Genomic DNA, 25,385 nt, shown 5'->3' on the forward strand with positions numbered 1-25,385 from the left:
CAGGATTGTTTGCTGATGCCTGTCATATTAGTGTAAGGGACATGTTTAGTGTCCTAAAAGTAACAGGAAAAGATAAAGAGGGGTTACAAACACAGACAAGATTGTGTCTGTGTGTGTGGCAGTGTATTTGTAGTAAATTAGAGTTTCACCAGTTATAACCCACTATTTGTTTTGACTAATTTATCTAACTTGCCAGTAGTGGGTTTCTCTCTCTCTCTCTCTCTCTCTCTCTCACACACACACACACACAGTCTAAATTGCATCAGTCTAAATCTAATCATCTATAATTAATCGGCTTGCTACTTCCATAACTTCTTGTTACAGGCACATTTCACATACATACATACACAACAGACAGGAAATCCTATTTAACTGCATGGTAGACCACCGCGGCCTCGCTTTGAAGCATTCCTCTATCCATGTTTAAATATTTCAGCTTCTAACATTTCACTTCAGTTCTCTCAACATCTGTGACTGTGAGATAGTGTTGATTACCACAGAAAATAATTTTGACTTTTTTGACTGATTTGAGCATACAGCTGCAAGAATTAAAGGGATAGTTCGCCCAAACTGTGAGGATGTTGTGGCCTAATGGTTAGAGAATTTGAATCCTAAACATAAGGTTGTGGGTTTGAGTCCCGGGCTGGCAGTACAATGACTGAGGTGCCTTTGAGCAAGGCACCGAACCCCCAACTGCTCTCTGGGCGCCGCAGCATAAATGGCTGCCAAACTGCATTTAACACACTTTGGATGGGTTAAATGCAGAGCACGAATTCTAAGTATGGGTCACCATACTTGGCTGTATGTCATGTCACTTTCAAAAATGTCATCATTAATTACTCACCCTCATGTCGTTCCAAACCAGTAAGACCTTCATTCATCTTCGGAACGAAAGTTTAGATATTTTTGATGAAATCTGAGAGCTTTCTGACCCTCCCATGGACATCACACATTTAAGGCCCAGAAAGGTAGTAAGGGTATTGTTAAAAATAATCAATATAACATCAGATGTTTTACCTTAATTATATGAAGCCACAGGAATACCTTTTGTGCTCAAAGAAACCAAAAATAATTATTTTATTCAACAATTTCTTCTCTTCCGTGTCAGTCTTCGCAATAAGAGTACCACTACATGTGTGGTGCTGCTGACGCATGAGCTGACGTGGATGGTAATAATCTTTCATGTGTAAAGTTTCTGTCTGTTAACACAGTATAACACACATCATGTGATTACAGGCTTCCTCCTCTTCCTCTCTTCTTTCACCCTTTATTTATTGTCACATATGTAGTGTAGACAGAGAGGAGGGAGTTGGGGGCAGCTCAAGGCTTCAGGCTGGGCTCTTTCGCTTTACAAAACAGTTTTTCCTCATTAGGCCTTCTGTTTCTACACTGTGCTGTTTACTTACAACCCACTGCATATGTGTGAGTATGAGAGTGTTTGTTTTACTCACTATTATCAGGTTTAGCCTGACAACTCTCGCATAGTCCATTTATGCTCATCTGCATCTTCCTTGCAACATCTTCTGGGTTTATGAGTTTTTGGAGTTTGATCGTGCATCGTATTTAAACTGCTTCTTGAATGTTACAGTAGTTGCAGGAATCATAAAATATTTAATGATTGTAGTTACTTAATGGGACTTCTTACCAATTTGTAGAAATATATAATTAGGATTAAATGCAGGCTTTTCACAAATTAAGATATCACATGTGTCCCCTCTAGAATCAGTGCTTATACTTGCCAAAATACTGAAGCCTGCATTTAAAAACTCAGTGAATCAGTACAAACTCAAACATGTCTTTCGATTCTCTCAAGACCAAATTATATATATATGTATATATATGTATATATATACTGTATATTTCTGCAGTCATGTGATGGCAAAAGTGCATTTTAAGCAAACATTACACCAGTCTTCAGTGTCACAGAAATTGTTCTAATACGCTTATTTGGTGTTCAAGAAACATTTCTTTTTATTAATGTTTAAAGCAGTTATGCTGATTAATACATTTGTATTTTTTTTTTTATATTTTCAAAATCTTCAGTTCAAAAGTCAGTTCAAATAATTATAAATATGTCTGTAACTTTTGATCAATTGAATGCATCCTTGCAGGATAAAAGTATTAATATCCTATAAAAATTTGGATTACAAAAATCTTACAGACCCCAAACTTTTCAACAGTGGTGTATTTGAATCACTTCTCCTAAGGAATTTAATAAGAAACATGAGACATAGTGGACACTTTAATGAGACATCCATTCTGAGTTTTCAAAGAGCAGCCCCTTGAGCAACACAAATTTCCTCTGGGTGAATTTCTGTGTTAGAGAAAGAGCAAATGAACCACACACACACACATATAATCTCTATCTCCATGTGGATTCTTTAGAGCTGCTTCCACACTCTCCCAAATACACACTCTGATCTCCACTGGTGCAGTGGGATAAAAATGTAATGAAATAATCTGTGTCCATATTAGTTAATTATTCCTAGCTCTATGGGTAAAACATGCAGACATTTATTTTCTAGAACAGCCATAAAGATCTGTTACAAAACTTAGCGAGATTATTAGTATTAACCTGAACCATTTCTATAATTCTTTTCAGTATTTATTTAACATCATCCACCAGCTTGGGTTTATTTTTTAACTGAGGGCAATTTACTTTTCTCAAAAAACATAGTTGGAACAGAAGGACAGGCTACCCTTGCTCTGCTGTTGATGTTTTTCTGTGCGTCGTTTCGGACATTGCTTAGTCTGGAAACATTCACACCTGCTGAGTGAGCCTTTTAGTTTTTTTTTGCTGTGTGAACCTTTATTATTTCACCATTTTATATTACACACATGCACTACTTGCAAATCTAACAAAATATTATGTTTTTCTTTGCAGTATTCTCAAATGCGTTTGTTTACATTACTTTTGCACTACTCATACTCCTGACCCCTGATGTCAGGTGTCTTTCCTCTGCCATTAGGAAGGTGTTTTGATTAGTTACGTACCGATTTCTTGTTCTCTGATTCACTCCCTGATTTTCTTATCTCACAGGTGGCGTGTGGAACCAAAGACAGCCCAGTGCTGGATTCCCAAAGGACAGCTAGAGATCACAGACCCTTGAGGTGAAAGAGGTTGCATGGATCACTCAAGGACAAAGACTTCTGCCTACCTCTGGTTGGGCGTGGTCTCCGTGGCAGCAACTTTCTTCTGTGCAGAGGCAGGTGTCACACCAAGCCCATCCCTCTCACATAACATCACATGCATCGGGGAGGCAGATCGATGCAAGCCTGGCATTATCTTACCAATTTGGTACCCCGAGGACCCTTCCATGGGTGACAAGATCGCCAGGGTCATTGTGTACTTTGTGGCACTAATCTACATGTTCCTGGGGGTATCGATTATTGCGGATCGCTTTATGGCCGCCATTGAAGTCATTACCTCCCAGGAAAAGGAAATAATCATCAAGCGTCCAAATGGTGAGACGACAACAACGACAATCCGAGTGTGGAACGAGACCGTGTCCAACCTCACACTCATGGCGTTGGGCTCTTCTACCCCTGAGATCCTTCTCTCTGTTATCGAGATTTGCGGGCATGAGTTCCACGCCGGCGAACTCGGTCCATCCACCATCGTAGGCAGCGCTGCCTTCAACATGTTTGTGATCATCGGTCTTTGTGTGTCGGTGATCCCGGAAGGGGAGGTCCGGAGGGTAAAACACTTGCGTGTGTTTTTCGTGACAGCGGCGTGGAGCATATTTGCTTACATCTGGCTCTACATGATCCTGGCTGTGTTCTCGCCCAATGTAGTCCAAGTATGGGAAGGGCTTCTCACCTTGGCGTTCTTCCCAATCTGTGTCGTTCTAGCTTGGGTTGCTGACCGTCGCCTGCTCTTCTACAAGTTTATGCACAAGAAATATCGCACAGACAAGCACCGAGGCGTCATTATTGAGACAGAGGGGGACCGTTCAAAAGGCATCGAAATGGACGGAAAGATGATGAATTCTCATTTTGTCGATGGCGGAGCTGCTAGTAATTTGATGGGCCTGATTGAGGGCAAGGAGGTGGACGAGTCTCGCAGAGATATGATCCGTATCCTGAAGGACCTGAAGCAGAAACACCCGGAGAAGGAGCTTGATCAGTTGGTGGAGATGGCTAACTACTATGCACTGTCACACCAGCAGAAAAGCAGAGCGTTTTATCGTATCCAGGCCACGAGGATGATGACCGGTGCAGGGAACATTCTTAAGAAGCATGTGGCCGAGCAAGCCAAATGCAGCACTAGTGTTCAAGAAATTCGCACAGAAGAACCTGAGGAGTTTGTGTCCCGCATTATGTTTGAGCCTGCCATTTACCAGTGTCTGGAGAACTGTGGAGCTGTTCTTCTTACGATAGTGCGTAAAGGTGGTGACATCGCAAATACAATCTATGTGGATTATAAAACGGAAGATGGCTCAGCGAATGCCGGTGCGGACTATGAGTTCACCGAGGGCATGGTGGTGTTCAAACCTGGCGAGGTTGTCAAGGAGATCACTGTTGGCATCATTGATGACGACATCTTTGAAGAGGATGAACATTTCTTTGTGCGGCTCAGTAACGTCCGTGTTTTGGAGACTGAGGATGAGGTGTTGTCGCCCAGTAGCCTTCCGTACCCAAAGGCCTTGATAGGATTTCCTGCTGTTGCCACGGTTACCATCCTCGACGATGACCATGCAGGCATCTTCACTTTTGAAAGCGAGTCCATGCACGTGAGTGAGAGTGTGGGCGTCATGGAAGTGAAAGTGCTGCGGACGTCCGGAGCGAGAGGGACGGTCATCATTCCGTTCCGCACAGTGGAGGGACTCGCTAAAGGTGGTGGAGAGGACTTCGAGGATGCGTACGGAGAGCTAGAGTTCAAAAACGATGAGACCTGGTAAATACGCTTTATTTAATTCACATTTATTCCCTTTTTACAAGTCCAGATGGTAAAGAAGGTAAGATTTATTAAGCTTGAAATATACAGTGGCCCGAAAAAGTACTTGGAAGTTTTTGGATACATTTTGAAATGCCGTTGCATTAGATGTCATTGAAAAATGTCAAACCAAGTGTCACCTGCAAACAGATGATGCTAAAGCTAACTAACTTCACCTTTCTGAACCAATTTGCCATTACTTTTGCCCAGCTGGTGTCAAGTTAATGGATGTATGAAGTCATACAGGTGTCCTAGCAGAGAAACCACAGGTATATTTAATCACAGGGAAATTTTTTCCCAATATTTGAGAACCAGAATTCTAAGTACTAAATAACTTTTAAATCCAAATATATTCTATTCTTAATTTCAGTCTTAATAACTTTTTTTGGAAATGCTTTGCATAACAAGTGTATTTACACTATATTTCTTATTTTTGCAAAGTCATTCATGGATTTCTAAGTCCAATTTGAGATGTACAAATAGTTTTTGGAGCCACTGTAAGGATGCTTGCAGGTAGTAGGTTTTTAGGTTTAAAATTTGTGGATGTTTTTTTAGATTTGATCATGTATTATTTCGTCATGTGATGCTGAGTAATAATGGCTGTAATAGAAAGGCACATGTGCTGGAAGTTACAAAGACTTATTTCCTGCTGTTTCTATTCTATCTTTTTTCTAAATCTTTTGTGGCTTCCAGAATGAGTTGTATGCAATTTAATCACTTTTACATACATACATTTTCTGTATTTAAGCACACATAGTCACTCCAGAGAGGTGTAGGGAGGGGGTCTGAAATCTCTCTCAGGATTGTTGGTATTTAATTAAATTCAGTTCATTCATGTGAGATTTGGAAACAGATCCAGTAATTCAGTAACACATGGACTGCTGGTCCAGATATCCTGCTGGTTATTAATAGTACAGTAAGAATGTTCACACCATATTCCACATGACACTCCAACCCACCCACAGTCTATATGTACAGTAAGAGTATTTGAGTAGCTGACACATAATGTATCCATGGACTTTTTGTTTAATTAAAATCAAGATTTTTGGTTAGACTTTATATAAATATTTAAGGGGGTATGTATATCTTTTTTTTTTTTTTTGTGGTCATTAAGTGTTTCAGCTATTTTAATCCCATTTTTAGTTTACAAAATTAAAGCAAATTATCCTGCGTAAGGAGTGGTTTGATTGAACTGACCACATTTAGACATGAATGCATTATTCCTCCGGTGTTTTAGATTAACACATTTGACCTACTTTTGAATTATAAAAGATACACAAAATAATAATTAAAATATTCATTCAGAGTACCGTACACTGGGCTGAAAAATCTCAGGAGGCGTAGATAATCTGCTTCTCATTGCAAAGTGGTGTAAAGAACAATGCATCCAAACAGCACGAGTGGTATCATGTATTGAAAGTGACAATTCAGCTTGTGCCGTACCCTAAATAGTGATGAAGGTATAATTTCAATACTAGTACACGACTAGCAGGCACCAATCCTAAAGTTACATTCGAGCCAATGGACTACTTGCAGAGAGAAAGTTGAGTAAAAGGCATAACCAAGCACCTGCCATTGCCACAAACAGGTTTTAAATCACTGGCACCCTAACCAGTACGCAAACTAACTAGATTATATGGAGTTATCCAGCCTTCTATTCTGCTTTAAGAAAGGTCAGCTGTCAGCACAAGGTAGATATACACAATTTGTCTCTCTCTCTTTTTCATAGTAGGCTTCTTATGTCGCTGTGACCCCTCTTCAATGACCATTAAACCCTTTGGAGATAGAGACAGTAGATGAGAGACCAGGAAAGAAAGATATTTAGAGAAACATGTATTCATCAGATGATGCTTGTAACATACTAAAGCTGACAGAGTAAAGAAAAGAGCTCCACCTCTCCATCTCTTTATACCCATCTGTGAACACTGTCATTGTGTTAAATACAGTGTGTAAGTGTGATTTTGAGAAAGCGTGTGCATAGTATTTGTGTGTGTGTGTGTGTGTGTGTGTCGGGGATCTCCTTCTCGGCTGGTGCTTGTTATATTCCCATGATGCTGCAGCACGATGCACCAGAATGCACCAGGAACCACTTTTCTCTTTGTCTCTTTTTCTCTCAAGTACTTTCATTTCATATCACCACAAGTTATGTCTTTCTGGCCCGGTTTTATCAGCTTTGATTGATTATATTACTTTTGTTGTTTGGTAGTAATTATTTTAGCTTAATTTGAGTTTATTAATAATTAGCTGTGATTTGAGTTGTTGTAGTTTATTACTTTCTGTAATTTGAGCCCACATAGTTTAAGTAGATGAAAGGCAAGTTACTTTATGACTTAGCCTAGACACTGGTTTATAAATAGCTGTGGTTATAGTCAGGTAGATTTATTAGTTGTAATTTAGTTTGCTGTAAATATAGTCACTGGGGATTAAGTATTACATTGTACATACAGTATATTTAAATTCAGATGCAGTTTTGATTGATATTCATAATTCAGATTTTTTTTTTATATTTAGCAGACACATTAAACTGATGAAAAGTGACCGTAAAGACATTTATAATATTCATAAGTTTTATTCATCAAAAGGTCACAAAAAATATTAATCAGCACAACAGTTAAAAAAAAAATAAAATAAATTTTGAGCACTAAATCAGCATGTTTCAATGATTTCTGAAAACAATGTGTCTGGAATAATGGATGCTGGGATTTTTTTTATATATATATATAAATGCATTGTCACACACTGGAGTTATTTGCTGTGACTACAGTACCTGGAGTTTGTGTATTAGTAGCTTTAATTATTGTGCCTGTAGTTCAGTCAGTGTTTGGTAGAACAATGAAAGGAACGCAACAGTAGAAAGAGGATGTGTATCTAGCCTTCTTCTCAATTCTTCATTGCCTCATTGTCTCTTGCCTCTCTTTGGACATTTAAACAGTTTTTGTAAATCTGCATTTATAGCAGAGCTCCACTGTGTAATGAATCATTTAGAAAAGTAAACATTACTCATTTATTATAATGAATTAATAGGTGCTTCTAGCGAATATATTTTGAGTTCTTCAATAGTAGCTGAGCTATTATGAAGTGTAATAAGCTGCTGGCGTAAGGTCTTTGTAGGCATATGGCTCATAAGTGATTTTGTAAAGTTAGAAAGATGTCCAGAACTACATTGTGCTTAATACAATGATTTTTTAAAATTCTTCCTGTATGTGCTGTATGGAAGCCTGTTTCCGCCACAGAATAAAAAAATAAGAAAGGAATTGCATTTGTTTTTCTGACCTTTTCTCACAATTCTGTGTTTATATATTACAATTCAGATCTTGTAATATACAAATTCTGAGAAGAAAAGTCAGAATTGTGAGATAAGAAGTTGAAACTGTCTTTTTCAATTAAGAATTGCGAGATGTAAACTAAGAATTCTGAGGTTTGTAGAAAGTCTGAGTTTTTCAGTCCTGTGTTTATATCTTGCAATTATTAATTTTTCATTGAATTATGACTAATTCTATGTGGTATGTGTAATTGCATTATTTTAAAACTGTCTTATCTTCTATATTTACTGCTACCTTTATTTATAACTTCCAAGCCGTCTGACACAGTTAAAAGAAATACATGCAAGGATCTAGGATTATATAGAGGAACTGTGCTTGTGTCTGTGTGAATTTGAGTTCACTTCACTTGCTTTATACTACATTTACTCCAGACATCATCTTAGTGACTCCTGTGATTGGAAAACTCCATGGTGACATGGAGTGAGGGAGCAGACAAGGAGAGCTGCTTGAATAATGGATTGAACAGCAAAGAGGATGAATATATGATGTAAATTATAAATAATTTTGGATTTCAAGGAATGGTTCATCCGAAAGTGAAAGTTCTGTCATTATTTACCCGCTCAAATCCATGTCACGTTCCTTTTGTGCTGTTTATAATATTTGTTAGCTTTAACATAGGTCACAGTCAAGACTTCAAGACTGAAGTATGCAGCACAAAGTCATCTGCGAGTTTCATTGAGTTTCTGACCACTGAGGCGTTATAATTAACAAACACAGAAAGACACGGAGGAGCCCTTTGGAACTCCCTTTGTAATCTAAAAGACAGTTGGACTGAACACCGGCATTAACATTACAGACAGGGATCGATCAATGAAATGATTACAGCACCCTCCACCGTGAATCAGAATCCCATCCGAGAGTGTCTCTACAGCCATTTTCCAAAGAGGAATAGCTGATTAAGGACATGCTTAAATAACAAACACTGAGGCTACACTGTGAATCATAGCGTGGGTCAAACCAGTGGCTTACTGGAACATTTCCCTGAGTACCGTGTTGGGATCTAAGGATTTATAGTGAAAAGTGAAAGTGAAGTGACATTCAGCCAAGTATGGTGACCCATACTCAGAATTTGTGCTCTGCATTTAACCCATCCGAAATGCACACACACAGAGCAGTGAACACACACACACACTGTGTGCACACACCCGGAGCAGTGGGCAGCCATTTATGCTGCGGCGCCCGGGGAGCAGTTGGGGGTTCGATGCCTTGCTCAAGGGCACCTAGGTCGTGGTATTGAAGGTGGAGAGAGAACTGTACATGCACTCCCTCCACCCACAATTCCGTCCGGCCCGGCCCGGGACTAGAACTCACAACCCTTCGATTGGGAGTCCTACCCTCTAACCATTAGGCCACGACTTCCCAAAAAAAAAGTTTGGTAGGTACGATTTGTTTATGCTTTTGAAAGAAGTCTCATTTATTTGATCAAAAATACAGTTAAAAAACAGTAATATTGTGAAATGTTTTATACCATTGTAATATGTTTGTAATACAATTTATTCCTGTGATGGTAAAGCTGAATTGCTCCAGTCTTCAGTGTCACGTGATCTTTCAGAAATCATTCTAATATTTGGTGCTCGAGAAACATTTCTTATTATCATCAATTTTGAAAACAGATGTGCTGCTTAATATTTTTTGAGGAAAATGTGATACATTTTTATTTTCAGGATTCTTTGATGAATAGAAAAAAAAACAATATATTTGAAATTGAAACATTATAAATGTTTTACTGTCCCTTTTAATCAGTTTAATGTTTTCTTACTGAAGTATTAATCTTTCTGCCCCCTAACTTTCAAATGGTAGTCTATATAAAATAAATAATAATTTATATATTTTAACTTTAGATATCCTATTACATTCGGATATTTTTTTAGTTGCTGTCAGCTTGTATGTGTTTTGGATTGAATCACAGATTATATATCATCCTTAAAATAGATTTAACCTTGTATCACACTGCAGTTCCAGCCACTGGCGAGTAACCGTTTTATTATCTTGCCAAAGCCAATTTTTACTTGCATTTGGTACTTAGCACGTGTTAATATGAACCCTGCCGGTAGGTTGCAGGTTAATCAGAGGGTAATACTCACAGTTGAGTACAGAAGTGGCCCCATCTGAGTCTCAGCGTCACACTAGCAGCTAGCTAAGCATGTTATTAGCGCCACTAGCACTGACCACCCTGGGGTAGAGGTTCCAGTCTATTGTTAATAGCCGCCAGTGGAATGTTGCCTGAGGTGAGCTCCAGGAAACAACACTAACAAGAGTAAGTTATCTTATATAGACATTTTTGCACACAAATGTGTGTGTTAGCATACCGATTCGAGAAAGTATCTGGGAAGGCTAAAGTGTGCATGTGTGTGTGCAGAGCTTTGCTCCTTTTCAGCTGAAGGAAGCTGTGTCTCCTTGGCAACCACAGAGAACACGAGCTCGCAGGCATGTGCGTGTGCACAGTGTGTGTTTGTGTTTGCGTTGAGTCAAATTAGTATGTGAACGTGTATCTCTCGATGTGTGTGTATTTGCCCATCATTGCAGACATGCATGCACTCACTCACTCACACACACACACCCTTTTCACTGCAGGGTTTATTTTTAGCACGTGCTTCTTATATAATCAGGGTGACACTGGGGAGAACATAGACTCTCTCCCTTTCCTTCCTACTCACTCTTGATTTGGATATCTCTGTGTGTGTGTGTGTGTGTTGTACGCAGATGAGACAGAGGTTTTCTTAGTTGCATATTTCTGGTGCAGTAATGATGCTTGAGAGTGTCTCTGTGCCTGCAGGTCTGAATTACTGAATATAGAGGAAAAGATGCTGCATAAACACAACCAGTATGCACAGAACACCTCATAGACACACAACACTACGCATTGTGTATGCAAGTTTACACTAGTTTTAAAATGAAATCGGTGTCAGTCAGCTCAGGGCCTGATGATAGTCCACTTCAGCAATGTTGTTGTTAGCTGAAACTAAAATTGTTAAAATAATTTTCGTTAAGTGAAATAAGGCTGAAAAAAATATATAAGATTATATGTTAGACGTAAAATTCAAAAGCATAAACGAAAATGAGAATTGTTTCCTTAGTAACTAACTAAAATAAAATATGTTTAAGTAATAGTTTTACCTAAATAGAAATATTTAAGAGCACATGAAAAATTACTAAAACTAAATAAAATTTAAAAGAAACTAAAAATGTTAACTAAAACTAAAAGCAAAAACTATTAAAAACATTTCCATTGATTAAAAAAAGCTGAAATGAAATAAAATAAAACACATATTAGATGAAAAACTTAAAGAAAATACGAAATGTTGCCTTGGCAGATAAAAAATGTTTAAATAAAATAAACCTAATTATATATAAAATTAAATCAATAAATACTTATTTGCACTTAATATAATATACTTAATACTAGTAAATAAATAATACTAAAATAACATTGCTTCATAGCACTTTGCCTTCAAACTTGACAGTAAATCAGTGTGACACTGGAACTTTTTCATTGTTTAAAGAAGTATGTAGTATACTTGGTATAATGTAGTATGTAGTAATTGGAAAATGGACTGCATTTATATAGCGCTTTTAACAGACCCATGGCTATCCAAAGTGCTTTACAATTTGCCTTACATTCACCCATTCACTCACTCATACACCGACTGCGGTGTCAGCCATTGATGGCACCATCCAGCTCGTCAGGAGCAGCTGGGGTTAGGTGTCTTGCTCAAGGACACCTCGACACTTGGTCAGGTGGAGCCGGGGATTGAACCACCAACCTTCTGGTTTGTAGACAAACTACATGAACCACTGATCAACTGATCCACAAGTATTTGGTAACTTTGTTTGTATACTGCACATTTTAGTCTGGGTATTCTGTTTGGCATTTATTGTCCTCATTTGTAAGTCACTTCAGATAAAAGCATCTGCTAAATGATTAAATATAAATATATTATACAGGGTTATCTGGGAATTCCATGCAAACAAGTCACATGCCAAGCACAGTACATTGCATCCCGAGCACTCAGCATGACCTTTCATTTTCAGTGTAACAAATGAACCGGAAGCAACAGTAAATGTCATTTTATATGCATGCAAAACATGCTTTTTGACTCATTAATTTTGGATTAATCGGTTGGACTGGCTAAAATGAGCATTTTTACATAAAACTGAATGAAAAAAAAGAAAAAATTACTATCTATAAAAACCCCATCTTTTTTCAACCCTTTCCCCCACTCTCTCTTCCTTCTTCCTTCATCCATTTTGTTCTCTCTCTTTTTTATCTTCTCCATTTGCTCCTACTTTCTTCGTTCTCGTTCTCTGTAGATCTGCTAACCTGAGTTTAGCCTCCACTGTACTTGAACACATAATTTTCTGCTGAACCCTTGATTAATTGGTTCAGGTGTGTTTGATTAGAGCTGGCACTAAACTCTGTGAGCGTTGAAATATCTCAGGTTTTGATTTGTATGAATAAATTAATTAGGACATTTGAACACAGAATGTCCCACTGCTTATCATTGGCACAGCTGTTCAGGACACAAATTCGCATTAATGTGACCAAGATTTTATCATTTGTCGCTGTATCACGCTTGGTTTGGACATGATGTGAAGCTGTGCTCAGACAGAGTCATCGTGATTTTGCCAAGTAAGACATGTTCCTGGATCAACATCTTCTGATGATCCTGGATCAACATTATTCTCCAAAAATATAGACTTAAACCAATCTGCCTACCCCTAAACTTAACACTACCCATATTTTTTTTTTTAATCAGTGGGAAATGATAGCTGAATAACAAGGATGTAGAAGCACCTAACCCTGATTTTAAGCCTAAAACTGACATTTCCTGAAAAATTATATCTCAATTCTGATTGGTTGATTGGAATGTTGTTCCAGGATCGTGTTGTACGTGACAGGGATTTTTTTTTTTTTTTTTTGTCTAAATAGACAAGTCAGAATTAAAGTGTTTTTTTTTTTACAGTTACGCCAAGCTTATTTCTTACAGCTGTGTCTGAATTCATTTATTTCCACTCACATGTGACATTTACTATGTATGAATGGGGATTGAGTGAATGAGTAAGTGGTCCTGAACGTAGGATATGCATGAATGAAAATGCATGTTCCTCACGCAATCCACCACATCAGGATAAGTGGACTTAAAATGTTTTTCATCTTTTCTTTCCACTGTAACTACTACTGTATTATCTCTTGGTATTGTGCTGACTTTATCCAAGGTAAATAGGTAACACTTTAGAATAAGGTTCCATTAGTTAATGTTAGGTAACTACTTTCGTTAACATGAACTAAGCAAGAACAATCCTTCTACAGCATTTATAAGTCTTAGTTCATGTTAATTTCAACATTTACTAATGCATTATTTAAATCAAAAGTTGTGCTGGTTAACATTAGTTAATGCACTGTGAATTACCATGAACTAACAATGAATAACTGTATTTTCATTAACTAACATTAACGAAGATTAATAAATACAGTAATAAATGTATTATTCATTGTTTGTTCATGTTAATTAATACATTAACTAACATTAACTAATGGAACCTTATTCTAAAGTGTTACCGGTAAATATACTGGATATTGACTGCACAGTTTGGAAAATAAGTGTATAAAATGAGTACAGAAGGATTGGGGCAGTGTGCATTTGAAATCAAAGCACCATTCTCTTATATTTCTCCCATGTGTAGTCAAGTCTACTAAGAAATATATTGGCTGTGTTTTTGTCAATGCAACAAAATGACCTTGGCTGAAGTGGGCAGCTTTAGTGCAGATAGAAATAACAAATGTCAGATATCTTGATTTAATGATGTTGGATTTGAATGGATGTTGTTTGCTCTGAGTTTTGAGGATGGAGTTGACTGGACTGTCTTAAAGAATCACAGATTCTCTATCTAACAGGTTTTTCTAAAAGAGGGAAGAGCCTGTTGGGCAATGTGAATATGTGGAAAGTGGGAATGTGTATTCTTTTAAATATATATATTTTTTTGGATGATTATGCCGTGAGGAGCAGAAGGAGTTGGGGGATGGACTGGAGATTGATGAATGTGATATCTAAAAGCATGTAAAATAGTGTCTGCGTATTGTGGCTGTATTAAACAAATATGTGCAGAGAACACCTTTTATCTGTCTTGATAGTACTTTATGTTAATTGTTTTAAAAAATAATTTTTAAACCACATTGGAACCTAAAACTGTTAAATTCAAATCCAGATCTAACATTCTAGTGCTAGTTCTTTCTGGGATGGCAGAGCGGCTCGAGTTGTTATGGCAACCAGATACATTCCAAGCTGATTTGCTGATAGATGTTCTAGAATGAAGGTATCGGCAAGTCAGCTTGCAATGGCAACGTTACAGTTCTGCAGGGTCATTCTACTGAGAATCACAAATGATACCAGAGACTGCAGACAGCTGAAACTTGGTGGTATTTATGCTTTTTAGTGCATCTCCAAGGCACTAGGACACACACACCTTGTGAAACTGGGTTTGTCTCAGGTAAAAGGGACGTCTGATCATCCTAGATCACATTTCGAAATGCAGTGGCGCGTGAAAGTGTGTTTCAGGCTTAAGATTCCATTTAATTCCTGGAGTAGGAAAAGAACAGAGGAGGAACATTGTCTTTTCTGATTTCGAAGGTTTAGAAAGATTCGTTTGTGGTAAGCTCAGGCATTCTGCCGAGTCACTACAACTCGAAGCAGGTAAAGGAGCCACTGTAGGGATTTTTTTACAATACAGGAATAAATCTTGTTTACTGTAAATTCCATACTTTTTAGCATGCACACTCAAACACACACACACACCTACACGTCTTGGCCCAGGCATGTGGGTGTGAGATTGTTAACCAAAGCACATGTGTCATTCCTTTTATGCAGCACTTTTTTAACTTTATATTTAAATATACACATTTTTATACATTCTTTGACTTTTTATAAATCAGTCTGGTCAAAATCAACAAACACATTGGCAAGAAAGCAGAATGTCTAACAGAATGGAAATAAAGACCTAGTGAAAACTTATTTTAATATTTAGATTTTTTTTTTAAACCATAGGCCTACTGATTTCTGTAATTTTATAAAAAATTGATGTAATGTAATGTCTTACATCATTATGGAAAATGCCATTATCGGACTGTTTTGAAAGGATCTAGAGACCTTTATGAATAGAAAACTCGGATGTACAAGAGAAATTTGTGCATTTGGATGTGCTTTCATATTTTCAGAATCACAGTTAAGCACTTTGCAAACCAAATTATAAATGACTTTATACATTAAACCATGTATAACAAATTATAAACAAAAAGCACTGAACATATGATATTGTACAAGATGCAAAAACAAATAAAAATAAAGGTTTACCCTTCACTTAATTGTGACATTTTGATGTAAAATATTTTGTAATTATTAGTTCAGCATAAAATGAAACTTCTGTCATTATTTTCTTACACAAAAAAACTATTATAAGGCTTTAAGTGGCTTGGAATTTTAACTATACAGACTTTCTTTATTATATTTCAAATGAAATTAATACTTTTATTCAGCAAATATGCATTAAATTGACGAAAAGTAACAATAAAGGCTTATATGGTTACAAGATATTTCTATTTTAAATAAACAATGTTTTGAACTTCTTATTCTTCAAAGAATCCTGGAGTTCATACTAAAATATTAAGATGCACTACTGTTTTCAACATAATGGGTAATATTAGGACATTTTTGTGAAGGATCATGTGACACAGAAGACGAGTCAATTCAGCTAATTGTACCATTCCTTTATATATGATGGAGACACAAAACTGTACTGCATGGTAGGAATGACCTATATCAGATCACAGACCAAACATGCAGCCCTGTCACAGTCTCTCTTTGCACGCTGTCTCTCCCTTCACTGTGTGAGAGTGAGTGAGAGAGGCTGAGAGGACATCTGAGTGTAATGTGACCGCTAATGGAGGGGAAACAGGGCAGAGCAGAAGGGAATGTGAACATGAGTATGTTAGACTTAAAGACATATTAGAGAGAGATGAAGTGGTGTGGGTCTGCGGACAGCTGAACTGTGAGTAACTGATCTGAATGAAGGGTGGGGGATATTCACAGGTCAAACATGCGCACACACATACAGAAACTCTCATTGAAACAACTGAAACAGGTGTTACTCACAGTCACAGAGAAACCAGGTCAACATCAATCACATGCTGAGTTATAAATACACACACACACACACATGCTGAGAATTTAGCAGTGAAATAGTGACAGAGTATGAGAGAGGAATGGATGTTATAAGAGTTGTTAAGAGATTGATTCTTTAAATAAACACCCATGTAGGCTGATCACAATTTGTTCGGCTTCTACTTTGTTGCTAGCTAGGGAAATTAGCTAAGGTAAGTTGAAAGCTAGCCGTTAGATAACTAGCTTGCTACATTTAGGATACTTTATAATTTTTCATATAGTTTGATCCAATACATGTTTAATGATGAGCCAAAATCATCTCCAATAGACAACAGATCAAAAATCTATTGGCTGTTTTTATTTATGTACATGTACTACCATTCCAGTGGTTTTGAAATGTGTCTACATTTATTTGATCATTTATTTGAAATACCGTATAATTGTAAGTTATTTAATTTTTATATTTTTATTATATTTATTTCTGTAATGCAAAGCTGAATTTTCAGCATATTACATCAGTCTTCAGTATCACATGATCAATCAGAATTCATTTTAAAATGCTCATTTGGTGCTTAAGAAACATTTATTATTATTATCAAGGCTGAAAACAGTTTATTAATTATTATTCATATATTATTTGTAAAAATGCTACAAACAGTTTTGATTTATCTGAAACCCATATACCACTGTTTTTTTTATTTTGCAGCTAACAAGATTGATGGTACAAGACAGCAAGCGAAATGAATCATAGAAAGATGATGTAGTGTGTTTGCATGAGCTGTTTGACCTCTGACCTCAGGACAGCCCACTGACCCCTCACTTGATCAGTGACCCCTGATGTTGTGTTTTTCTCTCTCTTCCTCTCTTAGTAAAACCATACAAGTTAAAATCATCGATGATGAGGAGTATGAAAAAAACAAAAACTTCTATCTGGAGCTAGCAGAACCACGCATGGTGGACATGAGCCTTCAGAAAGGTAAAACACACACACATAGTGTACTCACAGTAAGATCACATCCTGTGACCATCGTCCACTTTTGCTGTTCATTTAATCTGTTTTCTCATTTCTACGTTTATTTCCATTCATCCAGTGGCTCTTTCTCAGTTCATGTTTTATGTCTTCACGTGATTTTTTTTATTGGGAGTAGCAAGAGTCTTCTATTTATTTAAGATCCACTATATAGTATATTCACATACAGTCTCTTTCAAAGGTTTGGGTCAAGACATTTTAATTTTATTCAACAAGGACACATTGAATTGATCAGTGACGGTGAAAGTAAATGCTGTTTTTTCTAGTCATCAAAGAATCCTGAAAAAAACAACAACAAAAAACAGTTTTCACAAAAATATTAAGCAGCAAAGCTGATTTCAACATTGATAATAATAAGAAATGTTTAGTAAAACACCAAATCAGCATATTAGAATGATTTCTGATGGATCATGTGACACTGAACACTGGAATAATAGATCAAATTAGAAACAGTTATTTTAAAATGTAGTAACATTTCACAATATTTCTGTTTTACTGTATGTTTGATCAAATAAATGCAGCCTTGTGGACCATAAAGAGACCTATGTCAAAGACATAAAAAAAAAAAACATACTTATTCCAAAATTTTCAATGGTGGCCTATTTCTGCTTTCAATGTCTTTTGAATAATGAAGCAAATTTTCTGTCTCTATGAATAGATGCTACCAGTAGAGGGCACCCAGGATGGCCCTACAGGTTCAAATAGAGCCAGTATTTAGAAATGGACTGACTACTCATCGAAAAATAAATGGGAAAAAAATATGCATTTTGCCATTCTTTGAGCTGAAGAAGCAACATTTTTAAACAGTTTTTGTCAGATTTTATTTCCTACATAATTATAGAAACATAACGTCAGCCAACAGTTTCTGAGATTTCCCAATTCAAGCAGATATGATGCCTATTGCCTAGATAAAATATAGCTACCCAGCGGCATGGTGACTTGCCTTAAAGGGACTTTGACTCAAAGCACATGAATTCAGTGAAGACCCACAGAGCGCAGCTCTCAGACTGACTCATCTCCGACTGCTGCGATGACGTTTTTGTATTGCTTTAAAAATGTCAACGTTCCTGTTTTTATCTTCCAGTTTTAATATAGTTTCCTAAATGTCTTGAGGTTATAGTTTAGAGAACTATGTGAAGGATTAGCTAGCAGTGTTGCTTTTTCATTGACTTCTTTGAAGTTTCAGTATTCATTGACCTTAATCGCCAGTGCCAGATCTGAACGAGTGTGAGAAATGAATACACATGCGCACGCACAACCTCCCCCTCACCCAAGTAGTCAAGTTTGTCTCTCAAAATCTCTCCATAAATCAGGCAGACATACTGTGTGTGTGTGTGTGTTTGCATGTATGTATGTGTCCTTGTCCCAGTATTATACCCTTCAGAAAGAATGAGAGATGAAGAACAGCTGGTCCTCTCTGTTTGAGCTTTCATCTCGTCTGGACAACACTACACAACCTACTTATTAACGTACCTAAGCACACAAAACAACATGTTGGCCGTCTCCTCACTAGTGTGCTCGTAAATAAGAAGTTTATCAATTATTCATTAGATATGTCTTTATTTTCATGCCAACACGGATTCGAATGAGATTGAATTTTGATATTCCGAGAAATCCCGGGGGAAAAAGTACCTCAAAGTCAGATGTGCGTTCATAACTATAATTTGTTTGACAACCAATAATAAGCAAAATATGAACATTGTAAATCTGTTTCCATGGGGAATTGTATATAGTGCTGTTTGTTATTTAATGATTGAGGTTCAGATTCTGATTGCTCCTAATAATTCTGGATCTTTGATGATTATTAAGTGAACAATTTAAATAATTCAGTGAATGAGTCAGATCGAGGAAAGTGTTCAAACGAAAATGAAAATTCTTTCTGTCTTCATGTCTTTCCAAACACTTTAACTTTTCCTTTCAATTTGTATTCCTTAAATTTAGTAACTGACCTGACTCACTCATAAGGGTTTTTTATTTGCACTGGTATGATTCACGCTGTAGATTCAGTTTTCTTTGCAGACAGATAGATACAACTTTGTATCAAATGGGTTGTATGTGTTTTTGACACTGAACCTGTAATAGAATACACATCACTTGTCCTACATCCAAACATGACTTTAGAACTGCTGATCCTGTGCTGTCGTCGCAAAATATGTGTGAGCGGTTGAAGGATCTAAAGAAACACTTCCAGCTTTATACATCTAAATACAGGATGCTTTCTTTGGCATTGAACCCTCTTATACACCAACTGGATTAAATATAAAAATGTGGTGGTAGAGACAGGCAGGAAAGCTGTGAGACAGGAGAAAATGAGAGGGAGACAGGGCGAGCAATGAAAAAAAGACAGGAAATGGAGAGCAGAGAAAAACAGGAAAGAGTTTTTTGTTAATTTTACACCGTTTGTTTAGTTAATTTAGTTTTAGTCACATTTTTTTCACTTTTGACAAAAATGAATTCTGAAAAAATATTTTACATTTTTAAAAAATGTAAAAGTATTATTCCTTAGACAAAAAAAAAAAAAAATCATGAAATCATATTTATAGATTTTAGTCCATTTTACTTAATTTAGTGATTTAAAAAGTTAAGTGCAAAATTTATGAAAACTTTTTGGTGTAAAAATGAATTTTATATTTAAGCATGTATATGCATTTTAACAAAAATGTGTACAAAAAAACTATAGATTCCTTTTCATTTCCACATTGTTGTCTATGATTAGCTTAATTGACAGTCATATTCTTCATATTTCATATTTTCTTTAAAAACATTGTTAGTATATTCGAATATATACACACTCAATAGTGTGTTTTAATTACATTAAATTTGTGTCATGATCCTCATTTTTCATCTCATCTTTGTTATTTTGTTTCCTAACATTTTTCTAACATTCCTAACACTGAGGCTTTAAAGAAATACAGTGAGAGACAGACAGGAGATGGTGAGAAAGATGACGAGAAAAGGACAAGCACAAGAGTTGTGAGACAAATAAACAGAAAAGGGTGAGACAGGTTTAGTTTAGTTTAGTTTACAGGGACAATGCACATTAATAAACATAACTGTAAATGTGCCAGAATTAGCCAAAGAGACTATTTTTCATCCCTTGGCAGAATCTTAAAAAGTCACCCTAAAGCAAAGCATCATTACACCTATACACATATGAAAAAATTACGAAAACATAAATGCTCAATAAAAAAGCATTACTAAAGTATAAAAGGAAATAAATTATCTAGAAAAGTCATACAGGAAAGGGGTGAGACAGATGAGGAGAGAATGAAAGAAAGAATAGTGTGAGAGACACATGAGAACAGTAGGAGAGGGGTGATACAACTGAGGACAGAGAGACAGACAGGAGAGATCTGTTGTGCTGCATCTGTGTGCAATTAATATCCCATGGAGCCCAAACCTGCAACACCCCTTCCACATGTCCCAGATGAGTGTGTTAAATGAGAAGATCATCAGAAGTGAATCATTTTATCACGGAATTGCTAACAGCTCACCAAAATATCACTTCACTCTGTGTAAGTGTGTGTGTGTGTTTGTTAGAGGAAGAGATCTGTGCGTTTATATGTGTGTGATGATGGAATAACTGTGAATGAGCCAGCGACGGGGGTTTTCGTCTGAATATCGACACCTACATCCCACGATCTCATTACCTCACAGAATGCAGGGAGGAGAGAGCTGTCTGGGATCTGTTGCCAGGGTACCATCAGCTGTTGCTAGCGCTGATGTGCAATAGATTTACACTGAACCTTTGAGTCGAAGCTTCCAGGAAAGAACTGTGAGAGAGAAAATGTGGCGAATAGATGAAATGAATTCCTTTGTGCATTTGCCACGTCTTTGTGTGTTACGGTGAAGAGCCTAGAGCTGACGATGCTATACACAAATTGCAGGTTAATAATGTGCATCAAGACACATCCCCCCTCCACCACCAACCCTACTAGCACACACATTTGAGCATAAATTATGAGCTTATTTACTCAACCAGCTTCTCATTATAGGTTGACATTTTCATCTCAGCACACACACACACACACACATACATACACTTAATCAAAGCTTGTTTGTTCACTATCTCATTCATCCTCAGCGACAGAAAATTACAGCACTGATTACAGAACTATTAAAGTCATTATACACAGATAAAGAAAAAAAAGAGAGACACATTTTTTTTCTCATTTGTAAATGTGTGTGGGTTTGGTTACTATATATATATATATATATATATATATATATATATATATATATATATATATATATATATATATATATATATATATATATATATATATATATATATATATATATATATATATATATATATATATATATGTTTTGTTTTGTTTGTTAATTCAGGAAACCTGATGTACTAAACCAATTGAACCTTTTTGTTATAAGGACAGCTTACCCAAAAATAAAATTTCTCATTAGTTAGTCCAGAGGTTCATCCGGGGGACCTCAAAATTCCTTAAAATAAGACTAAACTAGATTTAAAATATGCTTATATTAATGTCAAGATATTTCTTATTGTAAGTCACCCCCAATCTGTCTTTTCTTTAAATAATCAGGACTCCCTCTTAAAAACCTAAAAACTCCATAGGCATTTATATAGTGATTATAATTATTATAAAAAAAACAAATTATAGAGTAAAGTAGTTAAAATAATTTACCCAAATTGTGTTAATTGTTTGGGCAAAAAGTTTTACAAATATTTTAATACTTTATAAATATTTTATAATATTCTTTTGTGTTCCACAAGATAAAAAAAAACAATGTCTTACATATTTGGAACAGCATAAGTGTGAATAATGTTTTTTTTTTTTTAAACACTGAAATTTTTGTGTATAAAATATCCCTTTAAGGGTTACCAATTTTCTATTTTAATATAAAACTAAAATGCAAAAAGGTTTTTCTGAAGATTAGTGGATGGACAATATCATTATCTCAACACAAGCAATTGAAGTCTACGGGAAAAAAAGCATCACGACAGGAAAGCAAACGTGTGTGAATAATTAGCGTAGGTTTAGCACGTCTTAGTTCTGGCGCTACATCTCAAATGCTACTACGACACTCCTGTTGCCAGGGGCAACCACCTGCTCCAGCGCTCTGGATCGGCCCACACTCACATCTGATCACATCTGCTCGGTCACACCTGTCGCACCTGTCTGGCTCAGAGATTCCGGGCAGGGTGATGAAACGCTGAAGGCTGCAAATATTTTCATTCGTGTTTATCTGAGTAAATACATCCTGTCCAGTATCTCATTGCATTTCCCTTCATCATTATCTGTCTAGTGTTTTCTTCATGTCATTCCACTCCTCCCTCTCTTTTTTTCCCCCACACAGCTCTGTTATTAGCTGACGGTAAGTGTGTGTGTTTATGTGTATGTGTGAGGTAAGATGAGGCCATCTGCAGTAATTGTGGTCTTGTCTGCCTCACTTTCTGGATGAACACACACGTGTGTCTCCAGGTTTGTGTGTGTGTGTGTTGTAACACATGCACGAGAAGATAATATTTGGGTTGCAGGGGATTTTGAAAGTTCATCCCATCTTTCAGGCTTTTTGGTGTGTATTTTTTGTGTGCATTTTGTTCTGTTGTCCTTCTGAATTGCTCGTTTTATAGCACAACTCACACTGGGTTCAGTCGAACAAAGTTTGGCTGTTAATCTATTGTGTGTGTTTGCATGTGTAATCTTCCTAATAACAAAAACTATAATAACAGTTCGCCTCATTCATAAAATAAAAGCGGCACCAATTTCTGTACAAATTTGTTTGTAAAAATGGTGTTACGTAAGTAGTCACATTCGATTCAATGCGACAAGTTACATAAGAATGTCTTTATGAACATTTTACATGAATTCTCTGTCCTTTTGTTTCATCATGAATGAACACTAAATATGCACATGATGTTTAGTTTGAAGTGACCATGTATTAATGAATATTCCAAAGAATTATTGCAAGTGCATAAATCACAAAGTGCTTTAAAAGGGACAAAAAGCCCACTTGTTGTGTAGAGTGTAGAGACAGATGCTGATTGATGCATGTAAGTGATCAGCATTTGTGTATCTTTGATAAACTATTATGACATAATCCAACACAGAAGTTTCCTTTTGTCTCTTTATCTCTTGTAGATATTCCAGACAGGAAGTTTTCATCAGAAGAGGAGGAAGCAAGAAGAATAGCAGAGATGGGAAAGCCTGTATTGGGCGAGCATGCGAAAATAGAGATCATCATTGAAGAGTCGTATGAATTTAAGGTACACACACACAATGCCAGAGAACAGCAGTCTTCGCTTTATGGAATAATTTTCTTTATTCGTATTTATGTTAATGTGATACATTTTGTGTTTTTGTGTGCTTGTTGTAGAGTACAGTAGATAAGCTGATTAAGAAGACTAACTTGGCTCTGGTTGTGGGCACAAATTCCTGGAGAGAACAATTCATGGAGGCCATAACTGTCAGCGCAGGTGATTACCAGCACTGAACAATAAGTATTCAAACCCAAAAAACCCAACCCGTACCCAAAAAATGTTGCTTTTATTCAGCAATTATACTTTTATTCAACAAGGATGTATTAAACTGATCAAAAATACTAATGAAGGCAGTTATAATGTTAAAAAAGATTTATTCTGCAAATTAATTCTGTTCTTTTGAACTTTATATTCATCTAAGAATCCTGGAAAAAGTGTTTCATGGTTTTCACACAAAAAAAAAAATAAATAAATTAAGGAATTGTTTTCAATATAATAATAAGAAGAAGAAATGTTTCATCAGCAGGAAATCAGTATATTAGAATGATTTCTGAAGGATCATTTGACACTGAAGACTGGAGTAATTATGATGAAAATTCAGCTTTACCATCACAAAAGTTACATTTGAAAATAAATTCAAATGGAAAAGTTATTCTAAATTATTTATAATAACTCACAATATTACTATTCTGATCTAATATATGCAGCTTTGGTTACATACCAAGATTGTTTTGAAAAAATACTAGCTACCTCAAACATATGAACAGTAGTGTACTGTAGCTCGTCTCAAAACTCACAGAAACGTACTGAAAGAAACAAAACTCACTTATCATATAAACATACGCTCATGTTCATATTGCACACAAAATGTTCTATTTCTGTTGTGAAATATTACACGGCCCACATGAAAACTGAGCCTACAGATCTCCTACACGGTTCTCTTCCATCCTACAACCTTTCTATATTCTAAACATTTTTACTAAATTGATCTTTTGAGATATCAATAAGAATGTGCTATTATCAGCTCTGTGTGATACGTTTCACTTTGTTTAAATTAATTCCTATAGATTTTCCCCCCAAATCAAAATGGAAATGTCCTACATATTAGTCTTTTATGACCCCGTGTAGAAATAAAACTGCTGCTTTCACAGTGTGTAGCCTTCAGTTACCTTGACTATCAAACAGCCGGTGTTACCAAGGCAACAGGACCCCCAAATCACCATGGTGTCAAATAGATAGCTCTGCTCAGGTATGCAACTTATGTCATGTGGGCGACACCCCAATACTAACATTTTTCATGTTCTTATCTTTCTACTCCCATTCGGCCTGCCTTTCCTTCTTGCTTCCTTTCTTTCTTCCTGTCTTCCTGTCTTTATCTCAGGAGATGAGGATGAGGATGAAGGGGGAGAGGAACGGCTGCCATCTTGTTTTGACTACGTCATGCACTTCCTGACTGTGTTCTGGAAGGTTCTGTTTGCCTGTGTCCCACCCACGGAATACTGGAACGGGTGGGCATGCTTCATTGTTTCCATAGTGATCATCGGTCTTTTGACTGCTGTGATCGGTGACCTGGCCAGTCACTTTGGCTGCACCATTGGCCTGAAGGACTCGGTCACCGCTGTGGTGTTTGTAGCCCTGGGAACATCTATCCCTGGTGAGTTTGTGTATGCTCTTATTTGCCATTTTAAATGGACCATAT

The 25,385-nt window shown here is 36.5% G+C and overlaps 1 protein-coding gene across 4 annotated transcripts in view; it reads left to right on the top strand.

Annotated features, from left to right (window-relative positions):
* LOC128026031 (sodium/calcium exchanger 3) overlaps nucleotides 1–25,385 on the top strand; it is a 37,312-nt gene that overhangs the window by 6,857 nt on the left and 5,070 nt on the right. Inside the window, exons 2-7 of one of the 4 annotated variants that reach the window (XM_052612736.1) lie at nucleotides 3,041–4,897; nucleotides 17,285–17,391; nucleotides 22,783–22,800; nucleotides 23,568–23,692; nucleotides 23,803–23,902; nucleotides 25,068–25,340. In XM_052612736.1, the coding sequence (XP_052468696.1) occupies nucleotides 3,126–4,897; nucleotides 17,285–17,391; nucleotides 22,783–22,800; nucleotides 23,568–23,692; nucleotides 23,803–23,902; nucleotides 25,068–25,340 (2,395 nt within the window). In that variant the 5' untranslated portion in view covers nucleotides 3,041–3,125. Of the gene's footprint in view, nucleotides 1–3,040; nucleotides 4,898–10,391; nucleotides 10,517–17,284; nucleotides 17,392–22,782; nucleotides 22,801–23,567; nucleotides 23,693–23,802; nucleotides 23,903–25,067; nucleotides 25,341–25,385 lie in introns of those variants that run through there. The other 3 variants (XM_052612737.1, XM_052612739.1, XM_052612738.1) reach the window with 3 other exon arrangements.

The sequence above is a fragment of the Carassius gibelio genome, chromosome A13 (genome assembly GCF_023724105.1).
Source record: "Carassius gibelio isolate Cgi1373 ecotype wild population from Czech Republic chromosome A13, carGib1.2-hapl.c, whole genome shotgun sequence".
Taxonomy (NCBI): Eukaryota; Metazoa; Chordata; class Actinopteri; order Cypriniformes; family Cyprinidae; genus Carassius; species Carassius gibelio.